At 41.6% G+C, this 17,208-nt stretch overlaps 1 protein-coding gene across 1 annotated transcript in view; it reads right to left on the bottom strand.

Annotated features, from left to right (window-relative positions):
• Window positions 1-627: 627 nt before the first annotated feature.
• Window positions 628-17,208, bottom strand: part of LOC127542767 (structural maintenance of chromosomes protein 6-like) — a 42,909-nt gene continuing 26,328 nt past the window's right edge. The window contains exon 3 of the mRNA XM_051968556.1: window positions 628-678. Within this exon, the coding sequence (XP_051824516.1) occupies window positions 628-678 (51 nt within the window). The remainder of the gene's footprint in view (window positions 679-17,208) is intronic.

Genomic DNA, 17,208 nt, shown 5'->3' with positions numbered 1-17,208 from the left:
TATTTCCTTTCCTGTCAAATGGGAATCAAGATATCTGGAGTACCCACGAATTTGGGCTGTTGTGAGGGTCCTACTCTATCAAATCCTGTGTGAGCCCAACTATATGTTTGGGCTAAGTTGTTTCTAATTTGTTTCTTATTTCCAAGTTCCTTCTTATATTCTGAAAGGGGCCTTTGAAAGTCCATTTCTCTGATTCTAGGGGAGTTATGCCTAAACCTTTCAATCCATCAAAACCCAAACATTTCATTATACTTGGTTATGTGCCAGACATGGAGAATACAAAAGCAAAAATGAAACCATTGCTGCCCTCTAAGAGTTTACATTCTATTAGAAGAGACCAAATATACATCCATGTTTCATACATATATGATTGATGTGTATTATTTCCATATGTTTGTGTGTATATATGTCCAGATGTTTGTCTATGTGCCACCACATAGCTAGATATGTCTATCTATTTAGTGATGTGTGTACAGTAGGTGTGCATGTATCCGTGTGTTTGTATTTCTATGTCTTCCTCCTAGCACACCTTGTAGAAGACTTTCCCAGGCCATGTAACTGAGAGACACTGACATTTAATGGACCAACCCTTCTTCTTTGAGAAGAGGGAGAAAGAGATGAAGTCCTTCACATGGCTACCGTATGCTGGGGACATGGCAGCAGGGTGATGGCAATGGCCTGCAAGTGGTGTCCGACAGTCGCAGAAGGCAGTGGCAGTCAAGAAATTCTCATCGGTCGATGAGGACATATTAAGTTTGTGTTGTGGGCCAGGCAGTGTGCTAAGGACTGAGATCATGAGCTGAAAGTTCACATGCAGAGACTACATTATGGGAACTGTTAGGGTTGCTAAGACTAGAACTTTACCCTTCTCTCATTTTCCTTCTACCGTTTCAAGCTGAGTGCCACAGAACTGATGCTTTTAAATTGGGGTGCTGGAGAAGACTTTCGAGAATCCCTTGGACAGTAGAGATATCCAATTAATTAGTCAATACTTAAAGAAATTAATTCAGATTATTCCCTGGAAGGTTAAATATGAAAGCTGAAGTTCTTTGTCCACATCATGAGAAGAAGGGACTTATTGGAAGAGACTGAAGGTGAGAAAGGAGAAGGGAATGGCAGAGGATGAGATGGATACAGAGTGTCATGGAAGCAATGGATGTCAGTCTGGACAGAGCTTGGGAGGTAGTAGAGGATAGAAGGGCCTGGGCTGTTGTGGTCTGTGGGGTTGCTAAAAAACCAAATGTCACCTCTTTGCTAACTTGTCTTTTAAGCTGTTGGTGGTAAATGCAGTTAACGCTTGCTCTGCTAGCCTCAATACCGCATTGTGCTGTGGCGGCAGAGCCAATAAAAGAGTCGTTTCACTGAGGAGGGGGACAGAAAGAGATTTTTCCACCTGCTCACACTTGGCCAGCACCTTTTTATGCCTGGGGGGCTCAGATCTATAGGATAAGAATGATTGTCTTTTTTTTTTTTTTTTTTAAATATGACCTAGATCAGAGACATATTCTGGAATATCTTTCTAGGCAAAAAATGAATCTCCAGTTGCCTTGAATCAAGCAAACTTGACAGAGTTTGACTCACAGACTAGCCTTCTACTTTTTTCCCACGATTTCCATTATTCCATTATCCATTCCATATGAAAATGGGTTTGTAATGAAAACTACCTCCCAGAGCTCTGGAGCTCTGGGAAGGACTGGGGAAGGATAGCTTCATCCACAGTTTATTGAGAAAGAGAATAGCAGAAAATGAGTGAGATAAAAGTTACTTCTGCATTTTTATCACCGTTTCTTCCAGACTTTTTTTGTGTAAGACAATTGGGGTTAAGAGACTTGCCCAGGGTCACACAGCTAGGGAGTGTTAAGTGACAGATTTGAACTCAGGCCTTCCTGACTTCAGGGCTGGGGCTCTATTCCCAGCTCTATCTCCTAGCTACCCCTCTTCCAGTTTTCTAATGTAATTCTATTTCTGTATACTAGCATCTCCTCCAAATTAGTGGTTACTGTCTGTTTTCAACTGTCCAGAACCAGAAGCCCCCTCCTCTTTTTGTTATTATATTATATTATTATAATATTATATTATATGGCATATTCTATTGTGTCACATCATATTATACATAATATCATTAGTATTATAGTTTATTATTCTAATAACATATTATGATGAATTATATTATAATAACATAGGGCTGCAAAGGAGTTGGCATGGGGGTCAGCCCTGCAGCAATACAGAATTGGTTGGAGACAGACAGGGCACCATGGCAACTACTGATTTAGATCACCTGATGCTTGACACACACACACACATCCCTTTAGCCACACGTTTGAACATGGGTATATGTGCATAGTTCCTATTATTTTGTGACACTTGGGGATTTAGAAGCATAGCCCACCTGGCTGTTTAGAGCAAAGTGGGGAAGGAGCCCACCTCTCTCCTCTTGGAATTATCCCAGCAGGATTCAGGGTTTCTATGGAAACAGACTGGTCACTATAGCAACCAGTGGTTGAGACTAGCTGACGCCATCTTGAAGTCTTTTTCAATAGGGACTCATGAGTCTCGAGGATAAGAGCTTCTGCTCAAAGCCCATATTGAGATCCTTTCTTCCCACAGGGCCCGGGTCAACATCCTCCTCCACCCACCATCCATTCAGAACAGAAAAAGGGAATTCAGGCAAGTTAGAATCCAGATGGATGGAAAGGAGAGGAAGCCAGTACTCCTTAGTGCACTTCCTCAGGCACTCCTCCCCACCAGCCTCCATAGCCCCAGTAGGGATGCAAGAACTGGCCTGAAGTTTCCTTCCTCGGGTTCATATTGGGATCCTCTTTTACTTTACAAGCATGCTGTTTCCCCTCCTCCCTCCTCCCTTCAACAAGTGGCAGATTATTTCCTCTTATTGGTGAAGAAAGGGGGTACTGGTGGGTGGCCCCCGACAGTGATCTGCATATTGTCTGTTGTCATTCCTGAGTTAGTAAAGACTCTGTTCAGATTACCTCTCCCAACGCTGCAAAAAAGCAGTTGACGCTGATGAAGCCCAGAACAGAAGGAAAGGAGAGCCAAGGAAGGAAATGGGCAGGGAGCCAGGATAGCTGACTCTAAATCCCAAACCAGATGTCTTTCCACTATGTCACAGTGAATGAGTGGAAACCACAGGTGAGCGGGGGAGAGATTTAGGATGATGGCAGTGAACACTTACTGTTTTCCTAAAATCACCCTTCACAGGCAGGTCTATCACAGGTCAGACTTGGGGAAAATCTTCACTGTTTCCTATGGCAGAAGCTGTCCAGTGTTGGCTGAGGCATTTTAAGTGACTTACAAAGGGTCAGCCCACTAGTAAGGGTCTGATGTGGGATTCGAACTCAGGACTTCCTGGCTTCAAGCGTAGCCCTCCATCTACTACTTTACTGAAGTCAAAATGGGATAGAATGAGAGGGGGAAAACTTCTATGGTCTATGACTATCTTGATCGCCAGCCTCATTTTGGTTTTGCTTTGTCTTATATTATTTCCTCGTTGATAAACTCTTTGAAGGAAGAGTCCGCCCATTTCACTTTCCTAACACCTGCATGTCACATGTTGTAGATTCTTAATGATTTGTACTTGTTGTCCCCACTCCCCACCACTGGACTATAAGCTCCTCAATTGCGGATTCTCTTGACAGAAGCTTTGAAAAATTGTATTTGTGTCCCCAGGGACTGGAATACAGATAGTGTACACTTAATAAATGCTTGGGGTGAGAGGGAATCGGTTTTCCTGCTTACCAAGCATGCAACAAGTAAATCCAGTGCTTTGCAAAGTAGAAAAGATATATTTGTTAATACAGATCTGGCTTCCATTGATTTCTGGCCCACAGCTCCATCTACTGACCCCACCTAGCTATTATTACCTAGGCAGTGCTTCACAGGGATCTTCCAATTTCTCTTTGTATCTCTTGCTGCTTGGCTTTGTTGGTAATATGTAAAAATGTTGATGATTTCTGTGGATTTATTTTGTATCCTGCAACTTTGCTAAAGTTGTGAATTATTCTAGTAGTTTTTTAGTTGATTCTCTAGGATTCTTTAAGTATATCATTCTATCAACTGCAAAGAGTGATAATTTGGTTTCCTCATGACCTACTCTAATTCCTCTAATCTCTTTTTCTGCTCTTATTGCCAAAGCTAACATATTGAATATTGAATTAATGGTGATAGTGGGCAACTTTGTTTCACCCCAGTCTTATTGGGGAATGCTTCTAGTTTATCCCAATTATATCTGATACCTGCTGATAGCTTTAATTGATGCTATTGATCCTTTTCATTAAAAATGCATTTATTAAAATAAGTTTTTATTGATTCCTTTTGACATCACCACAGTATCTTTCCTATTCTTCCCAGAGTCATCTAATAGATCAAAAAAAATTTCAAAACTAAAAAACAAATTTATAAATCAGCATACCCGACTTCAGGTTGGTTTGAAAATATGTGCAATGTGCAATATTTCTCCAATTCCCACACCTACAAAGCTGTTGTTTTGGGAGTCTCTTCTCGTATCTTTTCATTCAAGCAGGGATAGGAAACAAAGAAATATATACAAACATCATTATTATGATCTGGAGTAGAAGGTATTAGGAAAAAAGTAGGGATGGTAATTGATGATCTCAAATAAAGTTAAAGCTAAATTAGCTTCAATTAAAAAAAGAAAAATAGAAAGTCTACATTATATGTCAGCTGTATTAATATTGTTTTAGACAATTTAAAACAACTACATAGTATAAGGTTGGAATGGAAATGATGAGTTGGTGGATTTAGAAAAACACAAAGACTTGGGACTAAAAAGGATGATCTTATTCACCTTCAGAGAAACACGACAGACAAATGTAGTGCAACCTTAGATAGATGTGTATGAGTGTAGATTCGTATATATGTATATGATTATAGATATCTATGTATGTGTACATGTGATGCATCTATGTATATATATTTGTCTGTGTATATATGCATTGTGTATATGTGTGTATGCACTATGTGTATGTGTATACATGCACATGTGTATATGCATGCATATATGTACATTGCATATGTTTGCATATAAGAATGAATGTATGTATATGTGTGTATTATTGGTATGTATGTATATGTAAGTATGTATGTGTTTACATGTATAAATGTATGTGTATATGCAGGTATGTTTGTATAGATGTATAAATGGATGCATGTATGTATAAATATATCCATGTGTAACTATAGTTTGCTTGGAGTTAGTAGGGGTGGGGAGGGGAAAAATATTAAAGTAAAAAGTGCAGCAGAGAACAAAAGAAAACCGAAAAGAAAGCAAAGATGGCCAATTCTGAATACATGATATAGTATTTATTATATATTTTCTTGAAATGAAAAATTATTATTTCTTATTTTGAATCCTCTTGTGTTCTCTGTGCACATGCCAATTTTTTTCTTTTTTGTTTTTCTATTGTATACTTGTTTTAAGTAAATATATCTTTCAAAAAGATGATAGCTGTATTTGGCTGCTGCTGCTATTGTTAAATTCTCCCAGTGATAATGAATTTGTGAAATTATGAAATGGGAATAGGCACATTCAGCACATATTACCAGAATGTAAGTTTTTGTTAATATATGATTAAGTGATATATCGTATAATAATACAATTAGTAAATTTTACTCCTTTGATCTTTGGAACAATTTGTGACTTCCAGGTTTCCCTCTGCAATTTTATTTACTGCTAAAATGAACTTCTGCACTGATCAGAAGGGGGGTGGTAATCAAGGGGACCAGAATGAGACAATTTCAATACAATTGCCTCCCTGGTCACCACCTTGTCCATGGAGTAAGCTAAACAAAATCCAAGCAAGCACAATAATTAAAATAACTCCCAAGAATCCTTGCAGGAATCCTGCCCATTTGCCTGGGGAAAAATGCAGGAGGAAAAATCAATGTAAACAGTCCTAGGCCCTAGTGAGATGGTCTTGCTGTCTGCAATGAGGGCAGTGAGGGTATGGAATCAGCTGTTTTTACTCTACTTACCATGTGGTGGGTACCAAGGGCTATTTTTCTGGAGGAGTCAATCCACATGCAATGGGAGGATTTTACAAGACCACAAACTCTGCCCTGTATGACTAACAGGAAATCCAAGGCCAGCTGATGGTCCATCACCATGGCTCCTAAAATAGCCAAATGTACTTCAGCCAAATTGGGTCCTTTAGTTGCTCTGCAACAGTCATGGGTGCATTCTTCAGCTTGCTAGGGACCTCTCCTCTGGGCCTATCGAAACAAATCCCCCAGCATAGCAATCATGGTATAAGAAATCTGGAGACCTAGTGGGTATTGCTGGGCATCTCTGCAGAAGGTGAGGCACAGCCCTCTAGTGACCAGGATGCAGGTAAAGATGAGTAAGAAAGGTATTGAGGGGTTGCTGGAGTGCTGCCCCTGGAGGCCATTTGCTTTTCCCTGAAGAGTGAGGTAAGGACTAACCTGGGCTCATAGGTGTGGTGGGAGCTTAAGGGCCTGTAAGGGCGGCTGTTCCGAGTACAGATTTCTCCAGGTACCATCAGCACCTACATGGGGTTCCGGTTTCCTCCTAGAAGTTTGAGCAGGGTGATTTTTATGAGTTCATTGTGCTTTTCCAACAGTCCAACAGCCTGGAGACTATAGGGCAGGAGAAAAGACCACAGAAGCTCATTGCCTTCATGGTCTGGGCTATAAAACAGGCACCCTGACCCAAATGGCACGAGAATTTCCTTTGAAGTTTCCCTGTGTAGGTGATGTGGCAAGAGTTCAGTCTGCCATGATGAGGGCATGAGTAACAACTTCGGTTTGAGACAGCAAAGGTCCTATCAAGCTCACTCACCAAATTGGGTGAGGCAGCCGCCCCTTAACAACGTTGCCTGGATGTCTGCAATTCCAGAATTCAGAATGCCTCTGGTATTGCCTGGTGACCTGGTCAGTGTGTGCTGTGAAGGCTCTCGACCTGGCAAACAAGGCTGATAGTCCCCAAACATTCAGAGCACTTAAGTGTCCATTTCCACTGTGCCCTGGTCTGGGCTGCCAGTTGTGTGAAGTTGTCATAGACATGACTGACCCAGATTGGCTGGGTTGGTGCATGGGCTGCAATGACCTTCCGATTTTCAGTGCTTCACAGTGATGCATGTGCCACTCATCTTGGACCTGCTTGCCAGACCAGGTGGTGAGTCCATTGGCAACCTCTCGGAAATTAGCATAAACCTGGGGAGGGCCCTCCTTTACTTCTGTGAGGCTCTTGTGGCTAGGTAAATGGCTTTCAGCTCTGCCCATTGAGCACTATGTTCTCTACCCCCAACCCTTAAGGAGACTGCGGTTGCAGTTTGGAAGACTACAGCTACACCAGATATTCCTTCCAGCATGGGAGACAGCTATATGTGAAATAAGTCTCATCTACCAGCTGAATCCACTATGGGCCTCACTTAGCTAGTGTGTTTGGCAGTGGGGGAGAGGGCCCTGATGAGGCTCTTACTACCCTCTGGTGTAGATTGTTGACTCCCTAGGGATCCCAGCCTAGACTTGTCCCCCCAGTGCCATTGCCATTTTAACAGAGTAGTGTCATTGGCTATTTTCCCTAATCCAGGGCAGTATAGGTAATGCAGTGCCTGCCCAGGGCTCAGTAGTCCTCAGGGACAGCCAGAACCTGCCTCTTCACAGAGAAGGACCTTGTGGTCCTTGCTAGGACCCCATCATTAACATCTGGCCATGGTGGTGAGAGAGAGTGATGAGTCCATCCTAGGGATGTGTATCCTAGGAATTTCAGTCACTGCAAGGAGCTTGGATTTTATGGGGAGCTATTGGCCAGCCATGACCAGGCAGTTCTTCCAACTGCAGCCGTGAGATGGGCTTGAACTTGGTCAGGGATGAAGCCTCTGATCATGATGTCATCCCTGTAGTAACAGCTGCACAGTGCTTTTGGTATTGGGAGATCCTGGTGATGGTCTATGGACAGTGGAAAATTGGGAATGAATTCCAAAATGGAAAAGCAGATTGGACTTGGACATCCAAGGAGACGAGAATAGAGTGAAGCGCATCAGCGAAATTGAGTGCTGAAAACCAAAAGCCACCAGAGGATTGAATGTCCTCTGTCCCCTCTATGTCGTTTGGCCCTGAGGCTTCAACCCCAGCTTCAAATGGCATTCAGATTCTTCAAGGCCACAGTTGGTCTTTGTTCAGCCTGGTCTGCTTTCCAGATGGGCCGGTCTACAAGTTGAATGGGGAGCCTATGGCAACACACCTTCCTTCATACATAGCTCTCTTGTAAGTGGATGCAGGAGTTCTGTCTCCTGCCTGAGCTTACGTTGTAAAATGTTAGCAGTTCTCAGGCAGAGGGGTAATGACACTGGTGCAGGTCCAAGGAATTCATTCCTTGGTCAATTTTATGAGCAAAACTTGACCTGGGATATTCCAGGGATTTGACAGAGGCCAGAATCCGTTTGTATCACTGTAAGGGTCCTTTAAATGGGCGGCCACAGGGCAAGAGATTTAAGTGGCCCAGAAGTAATCTCTGTGGGTATAGGACTGCCCCTTGGGTGGGATCCTGTCCATATCTAGATAGCTTCTTAATGGGAGAAAGCCCCCTCTCTGATTGGCTGTGTGTGTGACTTCACAGACCCTCTGTAAACTCACTCTGGGCAGCAAGTCGCACTCTTTATCCTGGATAGCCTAGCCCAGTGGATGGATAGCCAAGAGAGGTAAGGAGGTTGAGAGTGAACACGGGGTCTTTGGATCACGTGTTCACTAGGGAGTTAACAAGTCAGGGCATCATGTGAGCAAGTATAATAAAGGCTTTGAGTCTGCACATGGCTGTTCTTGAGCATGCTATCGGTTATTAAACCATGATTCAAGAAATCGTAGCCAGAGATCTCTGAAGGCCTCAGAGGAGGCGAGCCGGATAGAATTAGCTCACACTGCAAAGGTCAGTGGCCAGAGATACTCTGACGCCCTGGGAATTAGGAAAGACTGGCAATGGTAACTGCTATGAGAGGATGTTACACACCACAAGAGTGGTTCCAATAACAAAAACCACAAAGGTGATGAATAGCAGGCCACTTCCTGGTGACTGCCTTTGTGTCACGAATGGCATCAAGAAATCAGCTGCATTGGTTGCCAGGGTAATCGGGATGGTGAAGGGGACCAGACAATCCCAAAGACCCCTTCGAGAGAGACCCAGGAGAGAATGCTGTCCCTTGAGAACATTTGGTGAGACTCCCAGATAGCACAGTGCACAGAGGGCAAGGCCTGGAGTCAGGAAGACTTGGATTGAATTCCAATCCATCCTCACTCTGTGTTTGATCCTGAGCAAGTCACTTCACCCTGTTTGCCTCAGTTTCCTCATCTGTAAAATCAGGCAGAAGGAAATGGCAAGCCACATCGGGATCTTTGACAAGAAAACTCCAAAAGGGCTCATAGAGAGTCAGCACCACTGAAAAATGAGTGAATGAAAAAGGCCCCAGCAGCTCAGGCTACAGAAGTGGGGCAGTGGCTGCCTAAGTGACTTCTAGGAAGCTGTGGGGGAAGGAACCTAGGACAGCTGGGCTCAGCAAGAAGGGAGAGGAGAAGGAAAGGAGGAGAGGAGGGAGGGTCAGTATAGAGGGGAAGATGCCCTCTACCCCAAGACACTCTCAGCCAACATGGGAGGGGGGAGGAAGGAGACACCAGAGTTTGGGGGGAAGGGACTGCTCCCCTTGCTGATTCCTGGCAACAGCTTTAACCCTTTACACATACTTCAAAGAGGAGTTAATAGGTCCCCAGGCTCTGCCCTGGGATTCCCACAGAATCTTGGGATGGTCTAAGATGCAGTGGTTCTCAGTTTGTTTTCAGTATCTTTATCCTATTAAAAATTATTGAGGATCTCTCCAAGGAGTTTTTGTTTATCTGGGTTACATTTATAGACATTTACCATATTGGAAATAAAAACTATTTTTGAATTTGTAGACCCTCTAAAAGGGTTTCAGAGATCCCCAGGATTTTCCAAACCATACTTTGACAACCACAGGTCTAAGTCTTAGTTTTGGCCCAGCTGGCTCCCAGTGAATTTAAATCGCAATTGCTTCTGTTTTGGTCAGAAACCTTGAGGGTCTAGCTCTCTCAGATTGATTTTTGTTTTGATTAGATAAAAGAGGTCATTCTCTGCCCCTTCCTACTTAGCCTTCATCACTGAATGGATGCAGCCTCAGTCAAACTGAGACCTGTTGAAGATCTTAACTTAAAAAGGCAAAGGTCTCCCATTTCATCCAGGTTCATCTTTGGTCTTCTTGATCTCTGTCTTGGCACTGGACCCAGATGACTCTGAAGGGGAAGGTCAAGCTGGTGACCTTTCACAGCCCTCTTAAATCCAATTGACTTGCAAGTCATGACATCATCTTCCTGATGTCACTGGCTCTCTTTGAGAATGAAGGACAATCTTTTGGCTGAAATTCCAAATAGTGAACTCTGAAAAAATTTGACAATGGAAATCACTTTTTAAAAAAGTATATTTATTTATTTATTCATTTGTTATTCATTTGTTTTAACAAATATTGCTTTATGGCTCATGTTGGGAGAAAAAAAATCAGAGCAAAAGGGGAAAAAAAAAAAAAAACTATGGAAAAGAAAAAAAAAAAAAAACACCGGAAAAAAGAAGTGAACATAGTGTGTGTTGATTTACATTCAATCTCACTTCTGTTTCTGGATTCAGATGGTGTTTTCTGTCTAAAGTCTATTGGGATTGCTTTGAATGCAATCACTTTTAATAAGGCACAGAGACAAGGGTAAAAAACAGGGAGAGATATAGAGGCAGATAGCTGATTGAAATGAGAAATGGGATGGGATCCCCAGGTATCCTGGAGAAGAGGATGGAGAAGTGGGAGATTCCAGCGGAGAGTTCCTGTGGATTCCAGTTGAGAGTACCTGGCCCTATGCAGCCCACTGGTGATGGAAGAGGGTTGGAGGGGAGTCTGAGGTCTCCATTTTATAGGATTTTTTTGTGGAGACTCATTTTTATCTATGCCACCTCGAGATTAGTTCAACAATATCTCCCAGTCGAAAACATCTTCACAGTTAAAGGTTCTGATAAAGGCCTCATTTCCAAAATATCTAAAGAATTGACTCTAATTTATGAGAAATCAAGCCATTCTCCAATTGATAAATGGTCAAAGGATATGAACAGACAATTTTCAGAGGATGAAATTGAAACTATTACCACTCATATGAAAGAGTGTTCCAAATCATTATTAATCAGAGAAATGCAAATGAAGACAACTCTGAGATACCACTACACACCTGTCAGATTGGCTAGAATGACAGGCAAAGATAATGATGAATGTTGTAGGGGATGCGGGAAAACTGGGACACTGATGCATTGTTGGTGGAGTTGTGAACAAATCCAACCATTCTGGAGAGCAATCTGGAATTATGCCCAAAAAGTTATCAAACTGTGCATACCCTTTGATCCAGCAGTGTTTCTATTGGGCTTATACCCCAAAGAGACACTAAAAAAGGGAAAGGGACCTGTATGTGCCAAAATGTTTGTGGCCGCCCTGTTTGTAGTGGCTAGAAACTGGAAAATGAATGGATGCCCATCAATTGGAGAATGGCTGGGTAAATTGTGGTATATGAATGTTATGGAATATTATTGTTCTGTAAGGAATGACCAGCAGGATAAATACAGAGAGGCTTGGAGAGACTTACATGAACTGATACTAAGTGAAATGAGCAGAACCAGGAGATCATTATATATCTCAACAACGATTCTGTTTGAAGATGTATTCTGATGGAAGTGGATTTCTTTGATAAAGAGACTTAACTCAGTTTCAATTGATCAATGATGGACGGAAGCAGCTACATCCAAAGAAAGAACGCTGGGAAATGAATGTAAATTGTTTGCATTTTTGTTTTTCTTCTTGGGTTATTTCTACCTTCTGAATCCAATTCTCCCTGTGCAACAAGAGAACTGTTCGGTTCTGCATACATATATGTATCTAGGATATACTGTAACCTATTTAACATGTATAGGATTGCTTGCCATCTGGGAGAGGGGGTGGAGGGAGGGAGGGGAAAAGTCGGAACAGAAGTGAGTGCGAGGGATAATGTAAAAAATTACCCTGGCATGGGTTCTGTCAATAAAAAGTTATTATAAAATAATTTGAATAAAAAAAAAGAATATCTCCCAGTCATCTCAAAGTTATCAGTAAAATTCCAAAGTCTTCAATCTGAAGTTCCCAGTGTTTTTTTGATAGTCTGCTGGTTGGGAGATAGTCTGGGACTTCGATGACATAAGCCAGAAATCCTGATAAATGGTGCCTAGATGGCTTTTCCTGATTCTGCATGAGGGGAGGATGAGAAGTTGGGTTTCCACAGACATCATCAAAACAGGATGAAGGAAGAGGTAAAATAGCTTGTTAAGATTGCTCCCACCAATCACCAGGTGAGGCAAGGAACTGGATAAACCACAAAGTTCTTAGCAAAGATGCCCAGGCCTAAAGTAGCCCAAACCGCCTAGGGTCCTAAAGCCTTTTGACATATGGCATGGGTGAACAAAGAGGGTTGTAAATCTGACCAGTTGTAACTCGGACTGTAAATCTGACCAATCTGAACCTGGAAGGAAGGGGTAAGGAGTGGAATTACCAAGAAAAAGTTTGCTCCTGGTTCCATATTGGGTGTGTGTCTCAGCAGTGAGCACACCCACTTCTCATGAGATTCCACTAATGAAGAACATTACTAACACTACTCCTGGGCCACCTTGCAACTGAGGAAGCCGCGGGCAGCTGCCACTCATCCCAGGCTTACTCCCTTGGACTTGGGTCCCTGGATACACACATATTAATAGAATGTGAATTTTAGATAATATTTCATATAATTTGTGACAGAAATCCTTTTATCTTTGGGACAGAACGCACATGACTTCCAGATTCCCCTTTGCAATCTTATTTCCTGCTAAAAATTACAATGCTAACTAAAAAGCTGGGGGTGGGGAGCAGGGTTAGAGGGACCAGAGCACGATTTTCATAAACGATCCATCAAGCATCATCATTACGGACCGACGTGTGCCAAATATGGAGAGACTGAGACTACAAGGAATCTTGACCCTCGAGGAATTTAACTTCTCTACGTAACATTAGCCTCTAAACAATTCACTAAGCTAGTTTAATTCAGGAGGGTATATTTGAGAGACATCGCAAAGGTGAAATCAAGAGGCATTGGCAGCAATTTGGATCTGAGGGGTAAGAGTGAGAAGTGATTCCGAGGTTGTGAACCTGGAGATGGGGAGGATGGTGATGTCCTTGACAATAACAGGGAAGTTGACAGGGAAGTGGCTTGCGGGGAATAGTTAGTTTTGAAAATGTTGAATTTTAAGCTGCCTACAGCATCAAGATGATCATGAAATCTGGAGGAGCTGACAAGATTGCCAAGTGAAACACTATAGAAAAGAGAAAAAGGCCCAGGAGAGAATCCCGAGACATAGGAGAATAATGCAGTCAGCATATAAGAATGCCATGTTTCCTCACCCCCCCCCAACATTTGCCAGCTCACCCTGAATGATAGCAAATAGAAAAGGTAGGGTTCCTCTAGGAATTCCCAGTTTAGTAGAAAAGCAACTTTTAATATTAGCCCAAGGGGGCCAGGATGGGGACCATGCTAGTAAAGGGAAAACGATTGAAAGCGTTAATGCGGAAACAGATTTTGTCCTTACCCTGTCTGCTATTAAGAATGTTATTTAGGATCTGAGTAACTGGAAGAGACATTGGAGATCCCGTGGTCCAGCTTCTCATCCTTCAGTTTCCTCCATTTGGAGGGATTATGAAGAACTGATTTAAAATCATAGCAACATCAAAATATGTTTTTGGAAAAACTTGTACTGTTTTGTCCTCTCATGGAACAGCAGACAAAGTCTCACAGCTAATTCTTTCCTAGATAGAAGCTTGCAGCTCACAGGGACAATTCCAAAGAGCCCTCAAAGTGGTCTAGCATGCTTTCACATTACACCTAATTTTGTGTCTGCATTGCATCTTTCCCAGTGAATTTATACTAAAAGAATCCCAATGGACTGCAGTGGTGGCAAAATTGCCACCGCTGACCCCCTATATTGTTTGTATTACTTCAGGGGCCTCCAGTCAGCAAGCCCTGGGTTTAAATCTGGCCTCAGACATTTCTCTGGCCTAGTCATCTAACCCTGTTTGCCTCAGTTTCCTCATTGTAAAATGAGCTGGAGAAGGAAATGGCCAACCACTCTAGTGTCTTTGTCAAGAAAAACCCCAAAATGTGGTCACCAAAAGTCAGGCAAAACTGAATGATATGCTTCGACCAAAGCTAAAAGAATTTTTATTCTGCTAGTAATATTTTTATGCTGATAATAATATTAGCTCATTAGAGTTTGCAAAATGTTTTGCATATCTCCCTTTGTCTGATGGTTTATGAAAGTTTAATTGAGGCCAAAAAGACATATTAAATTTATTATTTGGCAAGAGTAAAATAAGATAGCAATAGCATCTCATAAGGATTCCTCCAAGCTAATCGATCAAGATTTGTTTCTTAATCTTTGTGTTCAATTTGTTTGCAACCTCTCATAAACCTTGTGATCTTTCTCTTCTATAGCCTACTTGTGAAAGGCATCTGGTAATTTAAATACAAGTAAATTTCAAGATTCTGGATTCATGCACTTACACAATGTGTCTCTGTAATTTCTTAGAATCAGAAAACATGTTTTCTATGTTGCAGAAATACAATGCTATCTGAAGGTCTGCTGATCCTATTTCAGATTTTGGAATATTTTCTTTGAAAAAGAAAGCCATGGAGAACACAGATGATGAAACCGTCTCAGACAAGTGGACTTTGGATCAAATAGTCAGTCTCTCAGATCATGGAAACAGCTAAAGTGGAAACAAAAGTTTAGAAATTGTTTGGAATCAGCCAGTAGTTGAAGCTTTAGACATTTTCTGTTAACAACATATTTCTATTTTTTTTAATTATTAAAGCTTTTTATTTACAAAGCATATACATGGGTAATTTTTCAACATGAGAATGTTATATTGTGTTCCACCCTCTGTTCCCATGGTTCTCTCTCTGGGTGTAGATGGCTCTCTTTATCACTGCACAAGTGGAACTGGTTTGAATCATCTCATTGTTGAAGAGAGCCACATCCATCAGAATTGATCATCATATAATCTTGTTGCCATGTACAATGATCTCCCAGTTCTTCTCACTTCACTTAGCATCAGTTCATGTAATTTTCTCCAGGTCTCTCTGTATTCATCCTGCTGGTCATTTCTTAGAGAACAATAATATTACATAACATTCATATACATAATTTATTCAGCCATTCTCCAACAAATGGGCATCTGTGGTGATTTTCTTCTTTTTAATATAATAGTTCTCTCTGCGACAGAAGGTTTCTCGAGGAGATTTTCTGGAGGCAGTCTTAGTTGCAGTTGAAAGTAATAATGACCCAAATGCAGCCAGCTGGTAAAAATGCAAACGTTTATTTTCTCCTTCCAAAATAGCCTGGTTAGTTGAGGCCTATCTCTCTGCTTGGTTCCAAGAGCTCTTGCAGATTGTCCTTTGCTTCTGCCTCTGCTTTCTTCAGCCTCCAGAGCCAGCACCACTCTTCATGTCATTCCGGTGAAATCTCTCTGCACCAGAGTGCTCCTCTCCAACCAGCTGAACTCTCTTCTGCGACCAGCCAGCCAAGTGGAAAATATATTCTCTCTTGCCTCGCCTCAGAGAGAGGGCTTCTGGCATAATTCAGCTGAAATCTGACCGAGAGCCTCTGTCTGTTTCTTTTATACGAGAGAGAGGAATTGTGGGATACGAGAGAAAGGGATTATGGGTTTCTTCCCAGAGTGCTCTCTGGCCCTAAGAGCTTCAAGGGAGGTGTGAATTCACAAAGTTACAAAGTTTACTTTGTGAGTCTCCCATACTTGTGAACTCCAAGGAATAAAGGTGTGAACACAAGCATTGTATCAATTAGTTCTACTTAGTACCTTGTTTCAGGTTCTGGCCCAAACCATCTTCTTGTAAGATCAGATCAACTCTAATGAGTTAGCAGTTTGTAAAGATTCCAACAGGCATCCACTCTGTTTCCAGCTTCTAGCCACTACAAACAGCGTGGCCACAAACATTTTGGCACATACAGGTCCCTTTCCCTTCTTTAGTATCTCTTTGGGGTATAAGCCCAGTAGAAACCACTGCTGGATCAAAGGATATGCACAGTTTGATAACTTTTTGAGCATAATGCCAAATTGCTCTCCAGAATGGCTGGATGTGTTCACAATTCCACCAACAATGTATCAGTGTCCCTGTTTTCCCACATCCCCTCCAACATTCCTCATGATCTTTTCCTGTCATCTTATCTCAGTTTCTTAATTTGCATTTCTCTGATCAACAGTGATTTGGAGCACTTTTCATGTGACTAGAAATAGTTCCAATTTCATCATCTGAAAATTGTAAAACACATTTCTTAAATGATAAAATAATGTTGCTATAAAAGAATATGATAATCTTTTCTTTAAATTAAAGAGCTGAATTCTAGTATGCAAAGAAAAGTCAAGTTCCATAAATATTTACTGAGCAACAATTATGTGCGAGAGAGATTGTGCTATACTGGAAGCAAACCCAGTTTTTACCATCTAAATAGGGGAATTCTACCTTATGTAAAGTATGATAAAGAAAAGTATGATACAAAGTGAAATGTAATGAGAGCAATGGAGAAAGCCAAATAAATTATATGTTCAGGTTAGCAGCTACTTGCTCAGTTATATCAGCTTTCCAAAAATGAGATTGCAAGATATGGTTCACATATTCCTGAGCTGATATGTCTAAAACTGTCAACTGACATTTTTTTTCATCGAGTCTCTATTATTTAGTCATTCCTGTGTGATGTTTAAAATGTTCAAGAGACAGTTCCTGAGTAGTCATTTTATTAATAATGCCACAATTTTTAATAAAAAGATCAGTAGAACTGTCAAAAGTCAAAGTCATCATGGTAGTCTGCTCATGGCTTATATGCCTTTTGGAAGAGGAGTGTTCCTGAATGTTCCTGATTGGTTAGAGCTGAGAAGTGGACTTTACAAAAAAAAGTAAGCTCTCTCCAATAAGGGGCAAAGAATGACATCATGTCACTCTTGTCCAAAGAGACTAACCCTAGACCTAGACCACCCGAAGACTTTACCAATTGAGGCAAAGAATTTGTATTCCCCACCTATGCCTGAGCTAGTTAGTAGAGTAGCC

This window comes from Antechinus flavipes, chromosome X, assembly GCF_016432865.1.
Source record: "Antechinus flavipes isolate AdamAnt ecotype Samford, QLD, Australia chromosome X, AdamAnt_v2, whole genome shotgun sequence".
Lineage (NCBI taxonomy): Eukaryota > Metazoa > Chordata > Mammalia > Dasyuromorphia > Dasyuridae > Antechinus > Antechinus flavipes.
Note: the sequence above shows the minus strand (reverse complement) of the source record. Positions and strands in the feature narration are given on the sequence as shown.